Source organism: Acyrthosiphon pisum, chromosome A1 (assembly GCF_005508785.2).
Source record: "Acyrthosiphon pisum isolate AL4f chromosome A1, pea_aphid_22Mar2018_4r6ur, whole genome shotgun sequence".
Taxonomy (NCBI): domain Eukaryota; kingdom Metazoa; phylum Arthropoda; class Insecta; order Hemiptera; family Aphididae; genus Acyrthosiphon; species Acyrthosiphon pisum.
The window spans coordinates 26,672,380-26,689,939 of NC_042494.1; the positions used below are offsets into that span (position 1 = coordinate 26,672,380).

General features: G+C 28.6%; 1 protein-coding gene across 3 annotated transcripts in view; it reads left to right on the forward strand.

Moving 5' to 3' along the window:
• The window catches only part of LOC100159814 (sodium-independent sulfate anion transporter), a 25,223-nt gene extending 9,014 nt beyond the window's left edge, over nucleotides 1-16,209 (forward strand). The window contains exons 1-13 of one of the 3 annotated variants that reach the window (XM_016801654.2): nucleotides 622-1,138; nucleotides 8,494-8,615; nucleotides 8,904-9,157; nucleotides 9,280-9,475; nucleotides 9,570-9,790; nucleotides 9,902-10,109; nucleotides 10,215-10,382; nucleotides 12,738-12,899; nucleotides 13,102-13,242; nucleotides 14,688-14,833; nucleotides 14,897-15,061; nucleotides 15,132-15,292; nucleotides 15,363-16,209. In XM_016801654.2, the coding sequence (XP_016657143.1) occupies nucleotides 8,504-8,615; nucleotides 8,904-9,157; nucleotides 9,280-9,475; nucleotides 9,570-9,790; nucleotides 9,902-10,109; nucleotides 10,215-10,382; nucleotides 12,738-12,899; nucleotides 13,102-13,242; nucleotides 14,688-14,833; nucleotides 14,897-15,061; nucleotides 15,132-15,292; nucleotides 15,363-15,402 (1,974 nt within the window). In that variant the 5' untranslated portion in view covers nucleotides 622-1,138; nucleotides 8,494-8,503 and the 3' untranslated portion in view covers nucleotides 15,403-16,209. Of the gene's footprint in view, nucleotides 1-621; nucleotides 1,139-8,493; nucleotides 8,616-8,903; nucleotides 9,158-9,279; nucleotides 9,476-9,569; nucleotides 9,791-9,901; nucleotides 10,110-10,214; nucleotides 10,383-12,737; nucleotides 12,900-13,101; nucleotides 13,243-14,687; nucleotides 14,834-14,896; nucleotides 15,062-15,131; nucleotides 15,293-15,362 lie in introns of those variants that run through there. The other 2 variants (XM_008181023.3, XM_003240180.4) reach the window with 2 other exon arrangements.
• The last annotated feature ends 1,351 nt before the right edge of the window (nucleotides 16,210-17,560 follow it).

Below are 17,560 nucleotides of genomic sequence, written 5' to 3' on the forward strand. Positions count from 1 at the left end.
TTTTTTTAAATATATTTTTGGGAATTTCCGTTACCACTAACACATCAAATGGTGCCCTCAAAAATGTCAGGTACTCTGGGGCCCTAGTGTAAGTACCACCCAACACCCCCGCTTGTTACGCCACTGATCGGCACCGGGTGCCTTAAAGAAAATAATCATAATATTATGCTTGATGTTTTCTTTTCGGATTGAATCATAATTTATATTATATTTATTAATTATCATTTATCGCGAATTATATTATAATAAACTGCACAATGCGACAGCGGGGAGATTCCACTGGCAGACAGCCAGCATTCTTTTAAACCGACCACCGTTCGCACGTTATAGTTTACGGACTATATTATTGTCGAACAATAACGCTTTAATCTATTTATGCTAATGAGTATAAATATAATAATATGTGGAATGTATACACGCAGCTGATAACCGTGTGGATGTTTAAACGATGTAACCGTACGATATATTATAAACTAATAAGCATTACCCCAATCGCGCGCGCGTAAACACAACAGCAGTGTAATTTTAATAATGACAACAATAATAATATTATACCTAATAAATGGTCCAACAAAACGGTATTTGGTCGTTCGTGTAACGTCGGAGACACGCGGCAGTATCCGACCGAATACGCGTACGATAAAATGTTACACGAAGTCGTTCAAATTTCGTCTTAAATTAAGTCTATATCTTAAAACTTCTTTGCCACCTGTACAGGGCTATATGTATACGTTTATGTATCGCGACCAATCGTATCGTGTAGGCACATGCCGCATTAATACAATATTTACACTACGGACATCGACATAACGTTTTATTCTTTCTTTAGTGATTTATAGCTTTTATTTTTTCAGTCATAATTTTCAACAGTATCGATTTTATTAATTTAATACCATCTATATAATACAATAAGTACCCACGTACTGTTGGTCATCGGTGTGATCTGTACTTAATGATCGTCTAAAAAACAAGAACAATACCTCATAAGTCATAACCGACTGCTAATGAACGGTCTGCGGCTTACGAGTTACAATATATACTTCAACATAACATACTATAATATTATAGGTATATCTACATAATATTATATTCTATACAATAAATTATACAGTTTTTGGATTGGGAGTCTCTCGAGTAGGTAAGTACCAATTGATTTTATAAAAAAAAAAGTTACGCCTGATGAACTATTGTATAATAGAGATTCTCTAATAATAGAGAAATAATAGAGTCTATAATATTGTCTATAATAGAGAATATTATAGACAATTTTATCGACTGAATAATATTTTTTTATAAAAAAACGTAGAAATTCGATTGCGTCGAAACAATGTTTAAGAAAACGACGATCGTTTGTTGACTTATTACTGTATCATTCGATGTGTATAAATATGTATTAGATTGACAATCAGACTATGAATAATTTAATACATTTATGTTGGCATAAATACGTGTGCGTCTCAAATTATTAAAGTATTTAACATAGGTATACTTACATACTTGGTCCAGAGCACAGGGGGGGGGATCTACAATTTTGTTACAGCAGAAAATATTACACAATATACCTACATTGTTTATAAATATAGTATTTACAATCAATGTGGTAGTGTCCAGTAGTAGGCCTTGTGGGCCGTGGGTGGGGATGGGGATACATATTATAATGATATAGCTGATATACAACGTGATTCACCAAACATGCTCATCACTATTTTCCATTTAATAATGAATTTATTTAAATTAGGATTTTTTTGAATTATTAAGTATATACTTATAGCCTATAGGGACCGGATTTATAATATATACCTTTTAAAGTGTGTTATGTAGTGATATATATCAATTATAAGCTTCTTGTATGTGCTTTATTTTTGTGGTAGCAATTTGGATCTAGTCTATACTTTTAGCTAAATATTGAAAATTCACAAGACTAAAATAATTGGGAAAAAGCACGCTTCAAAATTAACCTTGGTTACCAAAAAGTTAGACGTTCATCTCTCAGAATCGTTTTTTATTTTTACAATAATTTATTATTGCATTCAAATTTAACACGTCCATTAGTCATTAAAATGTCTACTCAATGACAGGCATTCTGCCCTTAGTGTTTTACATTATAATATAATTTGTAAAAATTGCCCGAGTATAATAAATACTAAATTTAATATAACATAAATTTTATATTTTTGGAAAAAAATGTTAAGAACATTATCTTTATAGTATATTATAGGTACATTTTATTATTTTATTAACTCAGTAAGACAAAGATTACTAATTCAAATTTTGATTTATAGATTCATCAAACTTTTCAAAAGATGATCTGCTTAATATTTTATGGTAAAACATGTTTATATGAAATAACATATTTGTATTAGCACTAAACACTTATGAAACGGTATCTATATTAAATTTAAATAATTTAAAATATGATCATCAATTAATATCTAGTATAATACCTACTTAAGAATGCCAAAAATCGGAATTTGAAAAAACTCGTTATTTAATGAAAAAATGTGGGTGAGGATTCATGGTGAATTACCCTTATTTATATTATTGCAACTATGATAAATTATAGTTGATATGTATGTATAATAGGACATAGGTACCTACGGTCGAATATTAGAATAATTATTTATGTTAAGGCTATCTAGGCTAACCTACCTGTTTTATTTATAACTTGCAATATCCATACCTTTTAATTATTTGCCTATACCACAGAATAAATTAAATATATTTATTGTAATATTATACTTTGTGATTATATGTGCTATATCGTAAAAATTAGTAAAAGTGACTTCGTATATTTTTTATCGTATACCTAATTATTATATAAATATATAATCTTATAATTCAAATAAATAGATATATATTTCAGTTACTTACCTATAAAAAAAAAATATGATTTTTGTAGAACTCAATAATAATTTAAAATGACGTATTTATTTTTGACAATAAGTGATAATTATTATTATTACATATTATTATGTCTTATACTCTTTTAAGGTCTGCAGTTGTAACTTGTAAATTGATATAATGTACCATTTTAGAAAATATTACAGGGCGACACACTTTTTAGTTTTTATTTTTTATAGTGCATTTATGAAAATGCAATTTTTTAGACTTAGGACCATAAAGTGAAAATTTAAAAAAAATTGATGTCATATTTTAGATTATAGGCACCTCATTACCTAATTCTTATTAAACACAGGCAGTTTTAACAAATTATAAAATTATAATATATTAATATTAATTAGTATAATTTTAAAATCATCATAGACTCTGTATATTTAAACCTATATTACCCTTAGAATAAGGAAATGAATCATTTAGAAACTAAGTTACTTGTAAAAATTGGATGTATACACATTAAAATTTAAAACAAAAACTAGATACTAGAAAATGTATCGGAAAAAAAGTTTTCATTTGAAGAACGATGTTTGTATCGCCACAAAATAGTCTTTAAATAGTATAAAAAAATGTAAATATTTGAAAATATGCCCTTTAAATATACTTAAAAATTTAATTAATTAATTATTTAAGGAAAAATGAGGGTGATCACTCTGTATATTATAAATCAAACAAATTAAAAATATTTGTTTAATAACTATGCAGGCTTAATAGTTCATTTTAATGGGCTTCGTATGAACATTAAGAATTATACTCAAGTAATGAAACATGGCTCGTGCCTATTATGTCTCCTATATACAATATATTATTTACGTCTATGTACATTTAAATACTCAAACTATGTAATACTTTAATAAGTATTGATCAATATTAAAATTGTCAACGGTATTTATTAGTTAAAAATAACACAAATTATTAGGCACCCAGAACTAATATTTTGTTGAATTTTATAAGAAATATATTTAATTATTATTATTACCTACATACGTTTATATAGGGATAAATGCATAATATTATATATTTATGTAGATATTGTCGTATCGGTAGGTATGGCCTTTATTTGAATTATTTTATGGTAGTAAACAACCAGATTTTTCTTGTTTTTTTAATAACATATTGTAAGTTGTGAATTTATAATGTATAAAGAAAAGATACTCATCTCTATAATTAGGGATACATTTATATAAATTGTGTTATTATAATTTTATAACTAAATAAATTATTTAATTTAATATATTAATTTAATGGTCCAGACAAATAGTTTGTTATTAATAATAAATAATAAGTTATAAAAATATATTTTGAATAATATTCATAATATTTTGTAGTATTGTTTATACATGACTAATTTGTTTTTACCTTACAATTATATTTTGTTAACTTTTGCTACACAATTTACCACATAATTAGTCACTAGAATATTATATCCATTTTTGAATAAAAGAAAATGTAGGTACTATTTGTACACTTATAATTTCTGTATTAACACAAATATGAGTATTTTATGATATTCATAATTTATACACGTAAAATTGTGGTAACCAAATAAATTGAGGATTTTAGAAAATAAAACCATCTGTGACGTCGGTATTCTTAATTCTCTTTATTTCTTGCTGAATGATTTCTGTACCTAATTTCTAAAAGTGTAAACTAAATTTATTTAAGCTAAAATAAATCAAGGTCGCAATTAATAATAATACTATCTGATTATTTGATCTGATATCTGACAGTAGGAATATTAAAACTTAAAGCAAAATAATTTAAGATTTATACCAATAATAAAACTGTATATATATGTAAATTCTTCAATTAATTACTTAATAATATAAAAAATGAAAAAAACAAATAAAAAAGTGGGACATAGGTAACCGATTTGATATACAGTAAATTTCGAGTGTATATCGTCATTCGTCATAGAATTTTTTGAATCTTGAGTTAATTTTTAATCATCTTGACAGTCCAATATTTAGCATAAACATTTTTATTGAAAAACAATAAAAAAATTCACATGTCAATAAATAACTCAAAAAGAGTCGAAATATTTTGAAAACTATACCTACTGGCTACTACGTATAAGAAATGCTAGCTAATATGAACGTTTGATGAAATTTTAAAGTATCTACGGTTATTTTTTTCTGAAATACAACTAAATAAGAAAATCGATTTGGTCGAACACTGGTTTTGCGTAAAAACTACAATTTTTCACAATATTTTTTTTGATATTTCCAATTATTAAGAATGTTACTGGACATTTTTTACTTTTGATCCACCTAAGAACCAACTAGATTCACTTTTCATCTAGAATAGATAATATTAAAGTTGATAACGTATCCATTTTTACTGTTCTGAAAGATAATAATATACATAAAAAAAGTAAAAACACATATTGTAACATCAATTCATTCACTGTTCTGCTCATAATCTAAAACCGCTATAATTAATCAATGATAAATTACTACATGTCTACTCATTGAACTGACACTGCCTTACTGTAAATTAACCATTTATGTACATATTATAGTATACTGCTAGAGTGAAGAGTTACAGATTTATTTCTACACAACGATTTATGGTAGAAAAAAATCAACATGATGCGCGTGTATATTTCATGTTTGTAATTATGCGTATGAAAGAGTGACACGAAAGATTAACATTAATCGTCGTCAAAATATACACTCGACGATTTGCAATGATTGTGGAATAGACCGTTATAACTTTTTTTTTCCATTCGCTTCGTATGCATACGCCGAAAACATCAATACTATCACTGCCATAGTGCCATAGCGTACGACAATATACAAAGACGTAGTCGTACAACAGTAATAATCAATCTTCAATCAATTGAACAGACATTGTGTGCGTGTAAAGTCTCTCGTTGATTCGATTATTTTCCCGTCAATAAAAACAAAATAAATAAATAAAAGAGAGATAAAAAACCTTGGGCCGATACTGTACATACGGTTGATTTATTAATTGTTTGCCAGATGGACCATCCGGACGTTATTTGTCACACACGCGCGCTCCATATTAATTATTATACAGTAATTTATTAATCATTATATTCGTGTTGTTGATATAATAATAATAATAATAATATGCGTTGGCTAATTTTAACGGGCCCTACGCAGCTGCCATACTCAGACACTGACCTGTGGGCGCCAATGGTAAACTAACAATTATATTGGTGCTTCGGTCCCCGTTAAATGAAAATAATGCCATTTTCACACGGCGATTGGTCAGTAGGATAATTTTGAGCGCAGCCTCTGCTTATACACCTATTATAGGTCATCACACTCATCTATATGATATACGAGCTGCAGAACTTTATTAACATTTTATTTCATACAGTGTTTCATAATTAAAAAAAAGTAATGTATTTTGAATTCGTTAAAATTAAATATCTTATATTTTATAGTATATGTATTTATAAGTTATAACCGTTTAACTGAAGAGGTACATAAGGACACCTTGAGGTATAATCATACTGATACTTTAAGGGATAACCATAAGGTTAAGTAACCAAATGTTTAATTATTTTTTACAATATAGAATTATTTCTTCATCATTTTCAAACATTAAAATAATAAAGTTAGCTGAAAATTAATTTAAGGTTGAATATTATATTTAGAATATATAACAGCGATATTATACGATATTATGCTTTTTTAAGTATACAATTTGAATCTCTATATTATACTATCATATAACATTATAACTGTGCAATATTAAAAGATAATATTATATCAAGAACAGCAAAAAAATACTGTAGGTATTTTTCTTGAAGTTAACGCGGTATAAAAAATCCATGACCGTTGATTGATTTTTTTTTTAAAATAATGTAGAAAAGCTTAAACTGTTTGATGACATATTCCTATTTTAACATAAAATATAATTAAAATAATATAAAGAAGTAAAAACCAAATTTACTGTAATTAACTAATAAATAACAGTGCCAATAACAATATTATATTATAAAGGTTGAATATATAGGTAATAGGTATGTAGTGGTGCAGGGTGCTGATCACTTAATTTATCTATGCTATATACGGTATAGTAGATTTTGTAGATGGGAGAACCCACCATCCCAGTACCCTACATCTGGCTGTGGGTCCAGAATTGTACGTACAAAAAATGTCAACTATATAAATATATAAATAAATACGATGTACATATTATTAATAAATAGCAACGGCTAATCAATACTATAGTCCAGTGGTTCTTAACCGTTTGTATATCACGGACCCCCTATGAAAGATATCTAGAAATCGCGGACCCCCTTACCAAATTATTTTCGAATACCTTTTTTTTTTACAAAACATCTCACGTTATCATAACCAAAATTATAATAATTATTTTATAAAACAAATTACATAAATAGACTTAAAAAAACATACACATTTATAATTATTAAATATTACAATTAATTTTTTATAAAAATGTTAAATATAACTATGATTGAGTACGATCGATCAACTGCACTTAGTGGCAGTACCTAAATATAAGACTGTGGAGTATAGTGCTGTATGCGTGTACATTTCGTATGAACAAGAAAAACTGATTATCGAATAAATATTAATAATACAATTATTTGGTATAGAATCCACATATTATATATGAAGAAAAAAAATAATAATAATCCAACAATATTGTATAATAATGCATTCATGTCACTTATTGACGTATGTTATGTGTTAAGGCTGCCGCGGAACCCCGATATGAGTATCGCGGACCCCCAGGGGGCTGAGGACCACAGGTTAAGAACCGCTGCTATATTCTATATTTTTTAGATTTTTTAGTTACAGTATGAACAGAATTTTTTTAATAATTAACAGCATAATAACTTGAATTGTTATTATTCATTTAATATTTAATTTTGTCCAAATTTGAAAGTACTGAGAATTTTTTCAATTTCTACCTCTCAAAAGTATACAAACTAGATCCAGTTTGCTATCAGAAACAACTCTCACAGTTGAAAATTTAAGCATTTTTTTTCTATTTATTTTCGTGAATCACCAGTTACATCAAACACGTCCTCACGTGACCCGTGGCTGCCATTATTAATAGACAACAGATTGTAAAAAATATGTATACATTTTTCATTTAGTATCACAACTATGTTAGAGAGAGGTATACATAGAGGTTTATAAATAAATTTCAATAGATCGATCAAAAATCGTAAATATTAAAAAGAAATAAATAATATAATTTTTTTTTTTTAAATATAAATACATAATTAGTTTGAGTTTTTGTAATTTAAATAATTAACAATAATAAATTTAACTGTAAATACCTGTTGTATTCGAAGGTAAAATTCAAAATGCATGTAAAATGTTTTTTTATATATGTGCTATGTGCATAATAAACTATTCAATATATTTGGCCTAGTTAATACTTTGAGTTTGACATGGCTACTGTATACACACACAAAAAAAGTAAAACACATGCATATGATTTTAAAATCAATTCATCGATTCAGGCTACACTCAACTTATTAAAAAATCTAAACATAAACAAATATGACATATAGAATAAAAATAATATAACTTATATTATACAAGTATATAACTATTTAAATGCATTTATTTATTTAATTTCCAGGTTGATCTAAATGACCATTACTAACGATGATAAAGATAGACACCAAAATCGATGTGAAAAAATGGAGGTGAACGATAACAATTTAAGATCTCAATACACAATAGGCAGCAACGACTTTATACGTAAGTAATTACCTACGGACCATGTTAAAATTATAAAAAAAACAATTAAGCAATATACTGTAAATAACACTACCTACATATACGTCTAATTCTTAAAAATACTATTCTCTATTACTGATTGCTTAAGATTTGCAATAAAAGCTTCAAAAGAAATTAATTTTGAATTGATTCATTATAATATTAATTAATAACAGTTTTTAAATGGAAACGGTTATTAATTACCTTTATGATGCATCAAGACGTATTCAAGTTGATAGAAGAAGAGTTGTTGTTAAATACGTATCACAGTTGTAGACGAAGTCGGGGAAAGACCTAAGAAAAATGTGAAAGAAAAATTTCACGAATTCTCTTCATGTCTGAACAGTAATTCAAAGACAGTATTCACATACAAAACAATCACCAAAAGACTGCCGATTTTACAATGGTGGCCGACATATACCACAGCCGACTGTATCGGAGATCTTCTGGCGGGTATCACGGTCGGTCTGACGCTCATCCCGCAATCGATGGCCTATTCCGCTCTGGCCGGTCTACCGCCACAAGTAAAATAATTGATATACTCGTATATTATATAATATAGTTTTTTCCCCTTTAATTCGTCCGATTGCTATATTTACCGTCTTGTAATGTACATACTTACTACTGCGTTCGATCTCGTTTCCAGCAAGGTCTTTATGGTTCGTTCGTCGGCAGTTTGATGTACGTCTTCCTAGGCACCTGTAAAGAAGTGCCCATGGGGCCGACGGCCATCGTATCGCTAATGACGTACAACACGCTCCACGGACTTGGACCCGTGTACGGCACGCTGCTGTGTTTCTTGACAGGTGTCATCCAATTATTAATGAGCATAGTGGGACTAGGTAAACCTTGTAGGATGCGCATCAGCTGTTTATAAATTATAATATGATGCTTAGTTATTTATACTATACTTCTTCCGATGTTGTCACTGTTTAGGCTTTTTGATCGATTTCATTTCCGGACCAGTGAACTCAGGGTTTACGTCGGCCGTCGCGATACTAATCGTCGCGTCACAAATCAAAGACTTGATTGGCATCAAAGCCGCGGGGACAACGCTATTGGACATGATAATATCGATATCCAAAGACATCAATCATTTTCAACTTGGTGACACGTGGCTAGGGATAATTTGCATCGTCGTTATTCTTCTGTTGAGGGTAAGTATCTATATAAAGCTGGTCACGGCCCACGGGATTGAAGTACGGCCACTTTTGTACAAGGTATCGCGTATACCGGTTGGCATGTTTTTATGTTTGTCTGTTTTTAAGAGAATGGCTCTTTATCAAATCGGGCCGAAAGATGTAAAAGAGCAGACCACGTTTCACAAAATCATGAACCGATCCATGTGGCTGATCGGTACATTTAGAAATTCTATAGTGGTTATCGTTAGCAGTTACGTGGGTTATGTGTACATAACTTCGACGGGACACGACGTGACCTCCAGCGAAATACCACCTATACCGTTCAAAGTGGTCGGTAAGTAGAGACGAACACTGCAGATCATCCAGACTACCACGACGGGTAGTGGGTGGGTAATGGGTACCCATTACAGCTGATCGTTAAAACTATTATGTGTTGCAGGTAAAATACCATCGGGCTTGCCAGACTTCGACCTGCCGAAGTTTAGCATCACGCGAGATAACGGAACTACAGTAGGATTCTTTGAAATGGTCTCGAATATAGGTTCTGGAGTTATAGTGTTACCGATAATTGCGCTTATCGAAACCATTTCCATATGCAAAACTTTCGGTCAGTTAAATTTAATGTAATATAACAGTGGTTGTAGGTCAATTCTAGACAGAGCCTTGAGGGGGTGGCTAAGGGACTGCGGACATTAATTGTTAGTTTCGTAACGATATGGGTGTGATACATAAAAGCACCTCATGGCCCCATATTTTCAAAATAATATTTGCGATAGGTAATTTAAAACTCTAGGTACTGTTTACTGGTTTATAAGCACAATACATACCAATAGTCAATTTTAAGTATAATGTATTAGGTATAGGTTTATACACTTAAGTAGTTGTACGCGTAAGCATTATGTTTAACAATAAAATATTTAGTACTTGTAAAGTTTTTGTCTATTGGATTAACAATACATAGTAGGTATAATATTGACTTAGCACTCAATTAGAATAATCATATAATTTATATCTTTCAAAAAAATAAGGAATTTTAATGCTTAAGTTGTAAAGGGCACAATTACTATCAAAAAAAAAAAAAAAATGTAATAACCTACATACATATCTATACTAGCTTGTATTAAAAAAGCTATTGCTAGCTATTGAAATATGCTTTTAAAGTGGTGCTGATACGTATAAATTGTCATCAATATGAAAATATCTTAAATTAATATTAATTGTTGCATTTCAGTCGTTCAAAACAGTAAACATAAAGTCAAAAATTCCCGAGATATTATTGCTTGTATTACTTATTATATATAAGATTCGTGATAAATAAAAGCAGTAGCGCAACTAGGGCTAAAATTTTGGGGGGGATGTAGCCCCCACCTGAAATTACATAAAAAGTGACCCGTGGGGGTGATGCCCCCACGCCACCATATATATTCACATAAGAATATAAAAAGTGATACAAAAAAAAATATTTATTTACTCAAATTTAATTTTTCACGATAACAGTATACTATATCTATGGTAATCAAAATAAAAATCCCCAGACTACAATATTAGTTTTTATTACACACAAATACGTCATAAAAATGATTGAGCAAATATTTTTTAAACGTTATAATTAGTGTAAATATCACATTAATAATATTTAATTACAAATATATACTTATAGTATAGGTATAAACTGTACATATTAAATATCATTGAAAAAATTAAAAATTAAGTAGAGATTTAAGAAAACTTAAATTAAAAAACAAATCTATGTTCAAAGTTTTAATATATAGGTAGGTAGATACCCAGTAGTACAGGTACCTAACCTATATTAAATACAATTTAACTTAAGTATTTCTTAAAATGTATATTATAATTTTCAGGCGTTAACAATAATAATATTTTTTATATTATGTATTATACTATATCCCAAAATAAAATATTATATTTCCTAATAATATTTTAACGATAAGCAAAATGTCAATATTAATAATTATTATTATTATAGGAAGTCGATAATACAAGTTTTATTTATAGATACAAATAATTATCAAATAAATAATCAATGAATGTAGGTAGTAGGTACCTAATTTTTTTAAAAAGACTATTAACATAATATGTTGCTTAAAATCATGATATAAAACAAAATAATATTATTGTTAATTTTTGAAAATTATTTATTATATTTTAATTGTTTTTATGAAAAGTAGGTATACCATACTACCAATATTAATATAGTTGTAATTAAATATTAATAATATGATAATTATTACACTAATTAACTTTTAAAAAATAATTGATCAATCAATTTCATGTACCTATAGTTGTCAGTAACATCGTAGACTGGGGGTTATTTTTCCTAGGTTCAGGGATTTTTTTCCGGGGATTTTTATTTCGCAATTCACTGTTTCTATACTTAAGTTTAGTGCATATTCATTAAAACTATGTATAATAATCTTACCAATAAACCGACATAAATCGCTTTTCTTCAACAAATACAGGCATTATACAGCTAATGATATTTACCATATTTATCATAGCCTATAGGCAATATAAAATAATTGTAAGGTTTAAATACAAATTAGATAATTACATTTCCCCCCCCCCCCCACCCCAAGAAAAAAAAAATAAGAAATACAGTTTAATTTTAAAAAATATATTAATATTTTGGGAAACAAATGAATAATTTATTTTGCGGGGGCTATTACAAGTTTTGGGGGGCTAAGCCCCTCCAGCCCCACTAGTTGCGCTTATGAATACAAACATTACAAGCCTATATTACATACTTAATCAGGTCAAAATAAATTATATTTAAATTCTTAAACCGTGTTTGAAATTATACTTACTAAAGTTCTTGCCTACATAATGGTCGGTCAGTGTATGGCGGGGGGAGAGGTGGAGCCTTCGGCCGACTTGACATGGCTCCGAATTTTGTAGTTTCTGAGCTTCGTATTATATTTTGTGAACATACGTTATTCTTCAGCTGACGGTAAACCTGTCGATGCCACACAAGAGTTAATGGCGACCGGTCTGTGCAACATCGGCAATTCGTTTTTCCACGCGTATCCCGGCTCGGGGTCTTTTTCCAGGAGTGCCGTGACCGCAGCTAGTGGAGTTCGAACTCCGATGGAGGGCTTATACGCCGGTGAGAATAATATAATTTCTTATTTATAATATTGTTATGCTGTATTATAAAATGTCGTTTGTCGTAAATACGAAAAAATTAAATTAAATATGGTAATATGTATAAAATACTTACGATACGAAGCGTCCGATCAAGTTTCGTAACCATTGTTTTTGAATGTTCATTTTATTTTAACCACAACATTTTTAATCTTTTTTTTCAGGTATTTTGGTCATCGTTGCCTTGCTTTTTTGTACGCCCTATTTGTACTACATACCAAAAGCGGCTCTCGCAGCGATCATTATTGCTGCGGTCATATTTATGGTTGAAGTGCGCGTAGTCAGGCCTATTTATAGATCGAAAAGTAAGTACATGATTTTTAAATTCATATTTATACGAGAAATACGATTAAACTTATCATGCTCGTATAGCTCGTATAGCTAAGTGGGTTATAATACCAAGCATACACATAGTATACCTTATATTTGAGATATTTTCAAATAATTAGATTTGTATACCTACTATTTAGGAAGTATCTGGTACCTGATGCAATATAAACTTCTCTTTTTAAAATGAAGACGAATACCTTTTTTACTGTAAATTACTAAGCAAATTATTTTTTTTGAAAATGTTGTATCTAGATGTAAATTAGAATGATTAGTTTCTGAATTCTTAAAATGTAAATTATAATATATAGATTATAGGTAATAGCCAATAGGTATACTTATGGAGTTATGGTAGAATAATTAGTTTAGAAATGGTTTTACGAAAGTTAAAAATATATGCAATATTTAATCAAGTACTTGTTAATGTAGAGTTAATTACCTACTTTTTAAAATCGGATAATTATTGTAAGTTATAAAATGTCAATAGTTTATTATAAACTAGTAATAAGTAATAAATTACAATGATTTTAAAATAGTCATGGTCCACATATTTTCTAAATCTATTATCAAGACCAATATTATCTTAATATCAGTGGCGTAGACAGGAATTTTCATTGGGGGGGGGATATGACGTATACCCCAAAAAACTTGCAAATTTTCGTATAGATTTTTTGTCTAGATAGTATATAAGATAGGTAAGATATATAAGATATATAAGATATAGTTATATATATAACGTGGTATAGCAGTGATAATAACTAATACACTTTATGGCTTATCAGCTTATACTACCAGTACCTACAACTACCTAGTATATGATTCTCTGATAGGCCGTTATCTATCGATTAAATTAAAAAAATATATAAACGATTTATAAAAATTGATTACATAGAATTATCATTTTTTCTATTTTCGGTATAATGTATAAAGTTAACATATATATAAAAAGGTCATGGGGGGGGATCCATCCCCCATATCCCCCCCCGTGTCTACGCCCATGCTTAATATACAAAATTAAATGTCTCGAAATCTACTCACTTAGATTTCAATTTAGATACGTTCATATTTTTAAAAAAGTTATCAACTTAACAGCTTATAGGAAAAAAATGGGTATTAGTGATTACCGATTCTTCTTTGACAGCTTATGTTGGTGTCGCTCAGGGCACTTTTTAAATAGTATACAAAATTGAAAATATACATTTCTGAAAATATGGTCCTTTAAACATTTTAAATATAAAACCAAATATAGGTATACTTACCTGAAAAATCAGAACTTGAATAAATGCATTATTAAAGAAAAAAAAATGGTGGTGACTGGTGAGCATGTTTGGTGTACTACTCTGTATTACCTATATATATGCCATGAGTTTTTGCAAATTTGTAATATTTGGTTTTTACTCTTGCGTTTATCGTTTTTCTTTAGAAAGTGATCTCATACCAGGTTTGGCGACATTTTTCGCTTGTTTGGTGTTACCACTGGAAATAGGAGTTTTAATAGGTATTGGATTGAATTTGGTTTCGATTTTATATCATGCGGCAAGACCAAAACTGTTGATCGAAGTGCATAAGGTACGTTAATGAAAAATTTAAATGCAGTTTTATTGGCATATGAAAAAAAATTCGTGATTACAGACACGGGACGGCATAAACTATTTGATGGTCACGCCGGACAGATGTTTGGTTTTCCCGTCGGTCGATTATGTGAGAAATTTAGTGATGAAACAAAGTTTGAAACGAGAACTTCCCGTGGTCATCGACTGTTCCCACATATATGGCGCGGACTTTACCGCGGCAAAGGTCCGACAAACAATGATGTGATTTGTTACAAAAATAATATTGTTATTAATTTTTGTACTATTTATTCAAGGTTATCGAGATGTTAACACAAGACTTCTCGAAAAGAGGCCAAGCTTTGTTTTTCTACAATTTAAAGCCAAGCGTGGTAGCTGTGTTCGAAGGAGTCCAACCCAAAGGTTTCATAACGTATTATCATAGACATGACTTAGATCAGTTGTTCCAAAGATGGAAGTCAGTATTCACAATAATGAATAATCTTGTTGTAACACCTTTATAAATGACAAAAATTACTACTTTTTAGGCACCAACGTCAACAAATGGAAAATTCGTCGGCAGACTGACATTCAGAGTTCGAAATCTGCAAGGCGCATTTTTTTTTCTGTTAAACAACAAAACTGAAAAAGATCCTATGAATTATATTTATAATTTTAATATTGGTTCACAGCTATATATACATCCACACATGTTTTAATTACTTTGACAACATTGGTATACTTATTTATACTAATTATTATTATTTATGATTCTGTACTTCCGTAGTGAATTTTAATATTTTGTTTGTATGATTTGTTTGATTTATTTGAACTAGACAATATAAATCATTATTTTTAAGCAGACGACATACTATGCATTTTAATATTTTTAAACTAGATACTAAGATATATAACACTTTAGATTTTATTTATTTATTTATTTATATTAAAATTATTACAGTAGAAACCAGCTGCAACGTTGTACTTAGTTTAGTGTTAATTTATTTTAATACTGTCATTAGAAAAACATTCTTCTCGAGAAAAAGAAATTAAAACATAATACATATAGAAATAGAGAGAGAATGAGAGAGAGAGAGAGAGAGTTTTTGTTGTTTTGATTTTTATCGAACTTTCTTTCCTTGTTATTAAATAATATTATATTTAGAACGTGTTACATATATAAAATAGATAATAGATATATTAGGTATGAGTATTTTGTATTGCAACATTGCTACGTCAAACAATGTATTAAAATATAGGCATATAGCTATCTATTAAGCAATGTGTTTTTATAAATCACAATCTATGTCCTTTTATAGTTTTATAGAACGTAATAAATCATTTAGGTACATTATAAATATTTATCAATTAAATTATATACTTTTCATCGAATAATTGTTTATTACATTATTTTTTGTTTGTGTTATATTTTATTTTGAGTACGTTTGTTACCTATTCAAACGTTTATAACTCGTGTGGTATAAATGAATAATAATCTCACGTAATTTTACACAGGGAAGGATAAACATAGAAACTATTAAGCTAAAAATTTAACATTGGTTGGATTCAATTATTCTAGATCTTAACGAATGTCCTAAAATTGGGTAAAACTAAAAATTAATGATATGATACATTGCGTATTATCACTGTTTTAAGAACGATATGAATGTATGCATTTTACTGCGTTATTCTGTTTGATTGCCATGACTATAACTCATAACCATAATGGAAAATTGGTAATGTAAAATTATATAGAAATTGATTATATAGGTATGTATAATTGATTAGATGAACATGCAGGGTTTATTATACATTATTTGACATTTTATTTTACGTAAGACGATAAATAGTAATTCAGTTATCCATTGATATAACGGGATGAAAAATAAATAATTGGGACCATTATAATATTATGTTTCAAAATAAAATATTATTAAATACTCAATAATTGTATACTATGTTTGTTGCGTTTTATATGTATTAATGAAATTGCTCTGGATTATTTCCATAGCAATGTGTTTGGAATCATTTAATCATTTAATCACCAAGATAAATATAAATACTTTAATTTTGGATTTGGCTTCATAAAAACGAAATATGTATGTCATAAAGGCCTAATATTCCGCAATAGCTTGTCAATAAAATACATACTTTCAATGTAAGTGTACGACAACTATAATTGATTATAAGTATAATCTTTTAATAATGTCGCGTATAGTGCTATAAAATGACACTGTTCAAAAAATATAACACCCGCCTTGAAATTATTAAATAATAAATTAATTAAATAAATTTAATATATTTTATTCCAGTCCTATAAAAGATGATAAACGTATCATGTAAATACCTATCGTTGTGAAAATATTTTATATTTTTATGTTTTGAAAATAAATTACCTATACTTATGTTTGTTCTATATTATATTATATCTATATTATATTAGACGTCAGACTTATAATCAAGGCTCGGAACTTTAGGCATTTTCATATTTCTGATTCGATACAAATTTGATTCATGGTACGTACCTATATATTTCAAATACAAACATTTTTGCAGCATGATTTTGCATATTTTGTTATTTTTGGTACGAATTAGCATGTTTTAGGTTTAAGAACATTTATATACCTATGCTTATTTCAATGACTTAACGAAAACAATTTTTTTTTTTTTACAAATTTATAGTTTAACAAAACAATATTAGATATTTTATATGATAATCAATTAAATATTAATTAAAAATTAATTG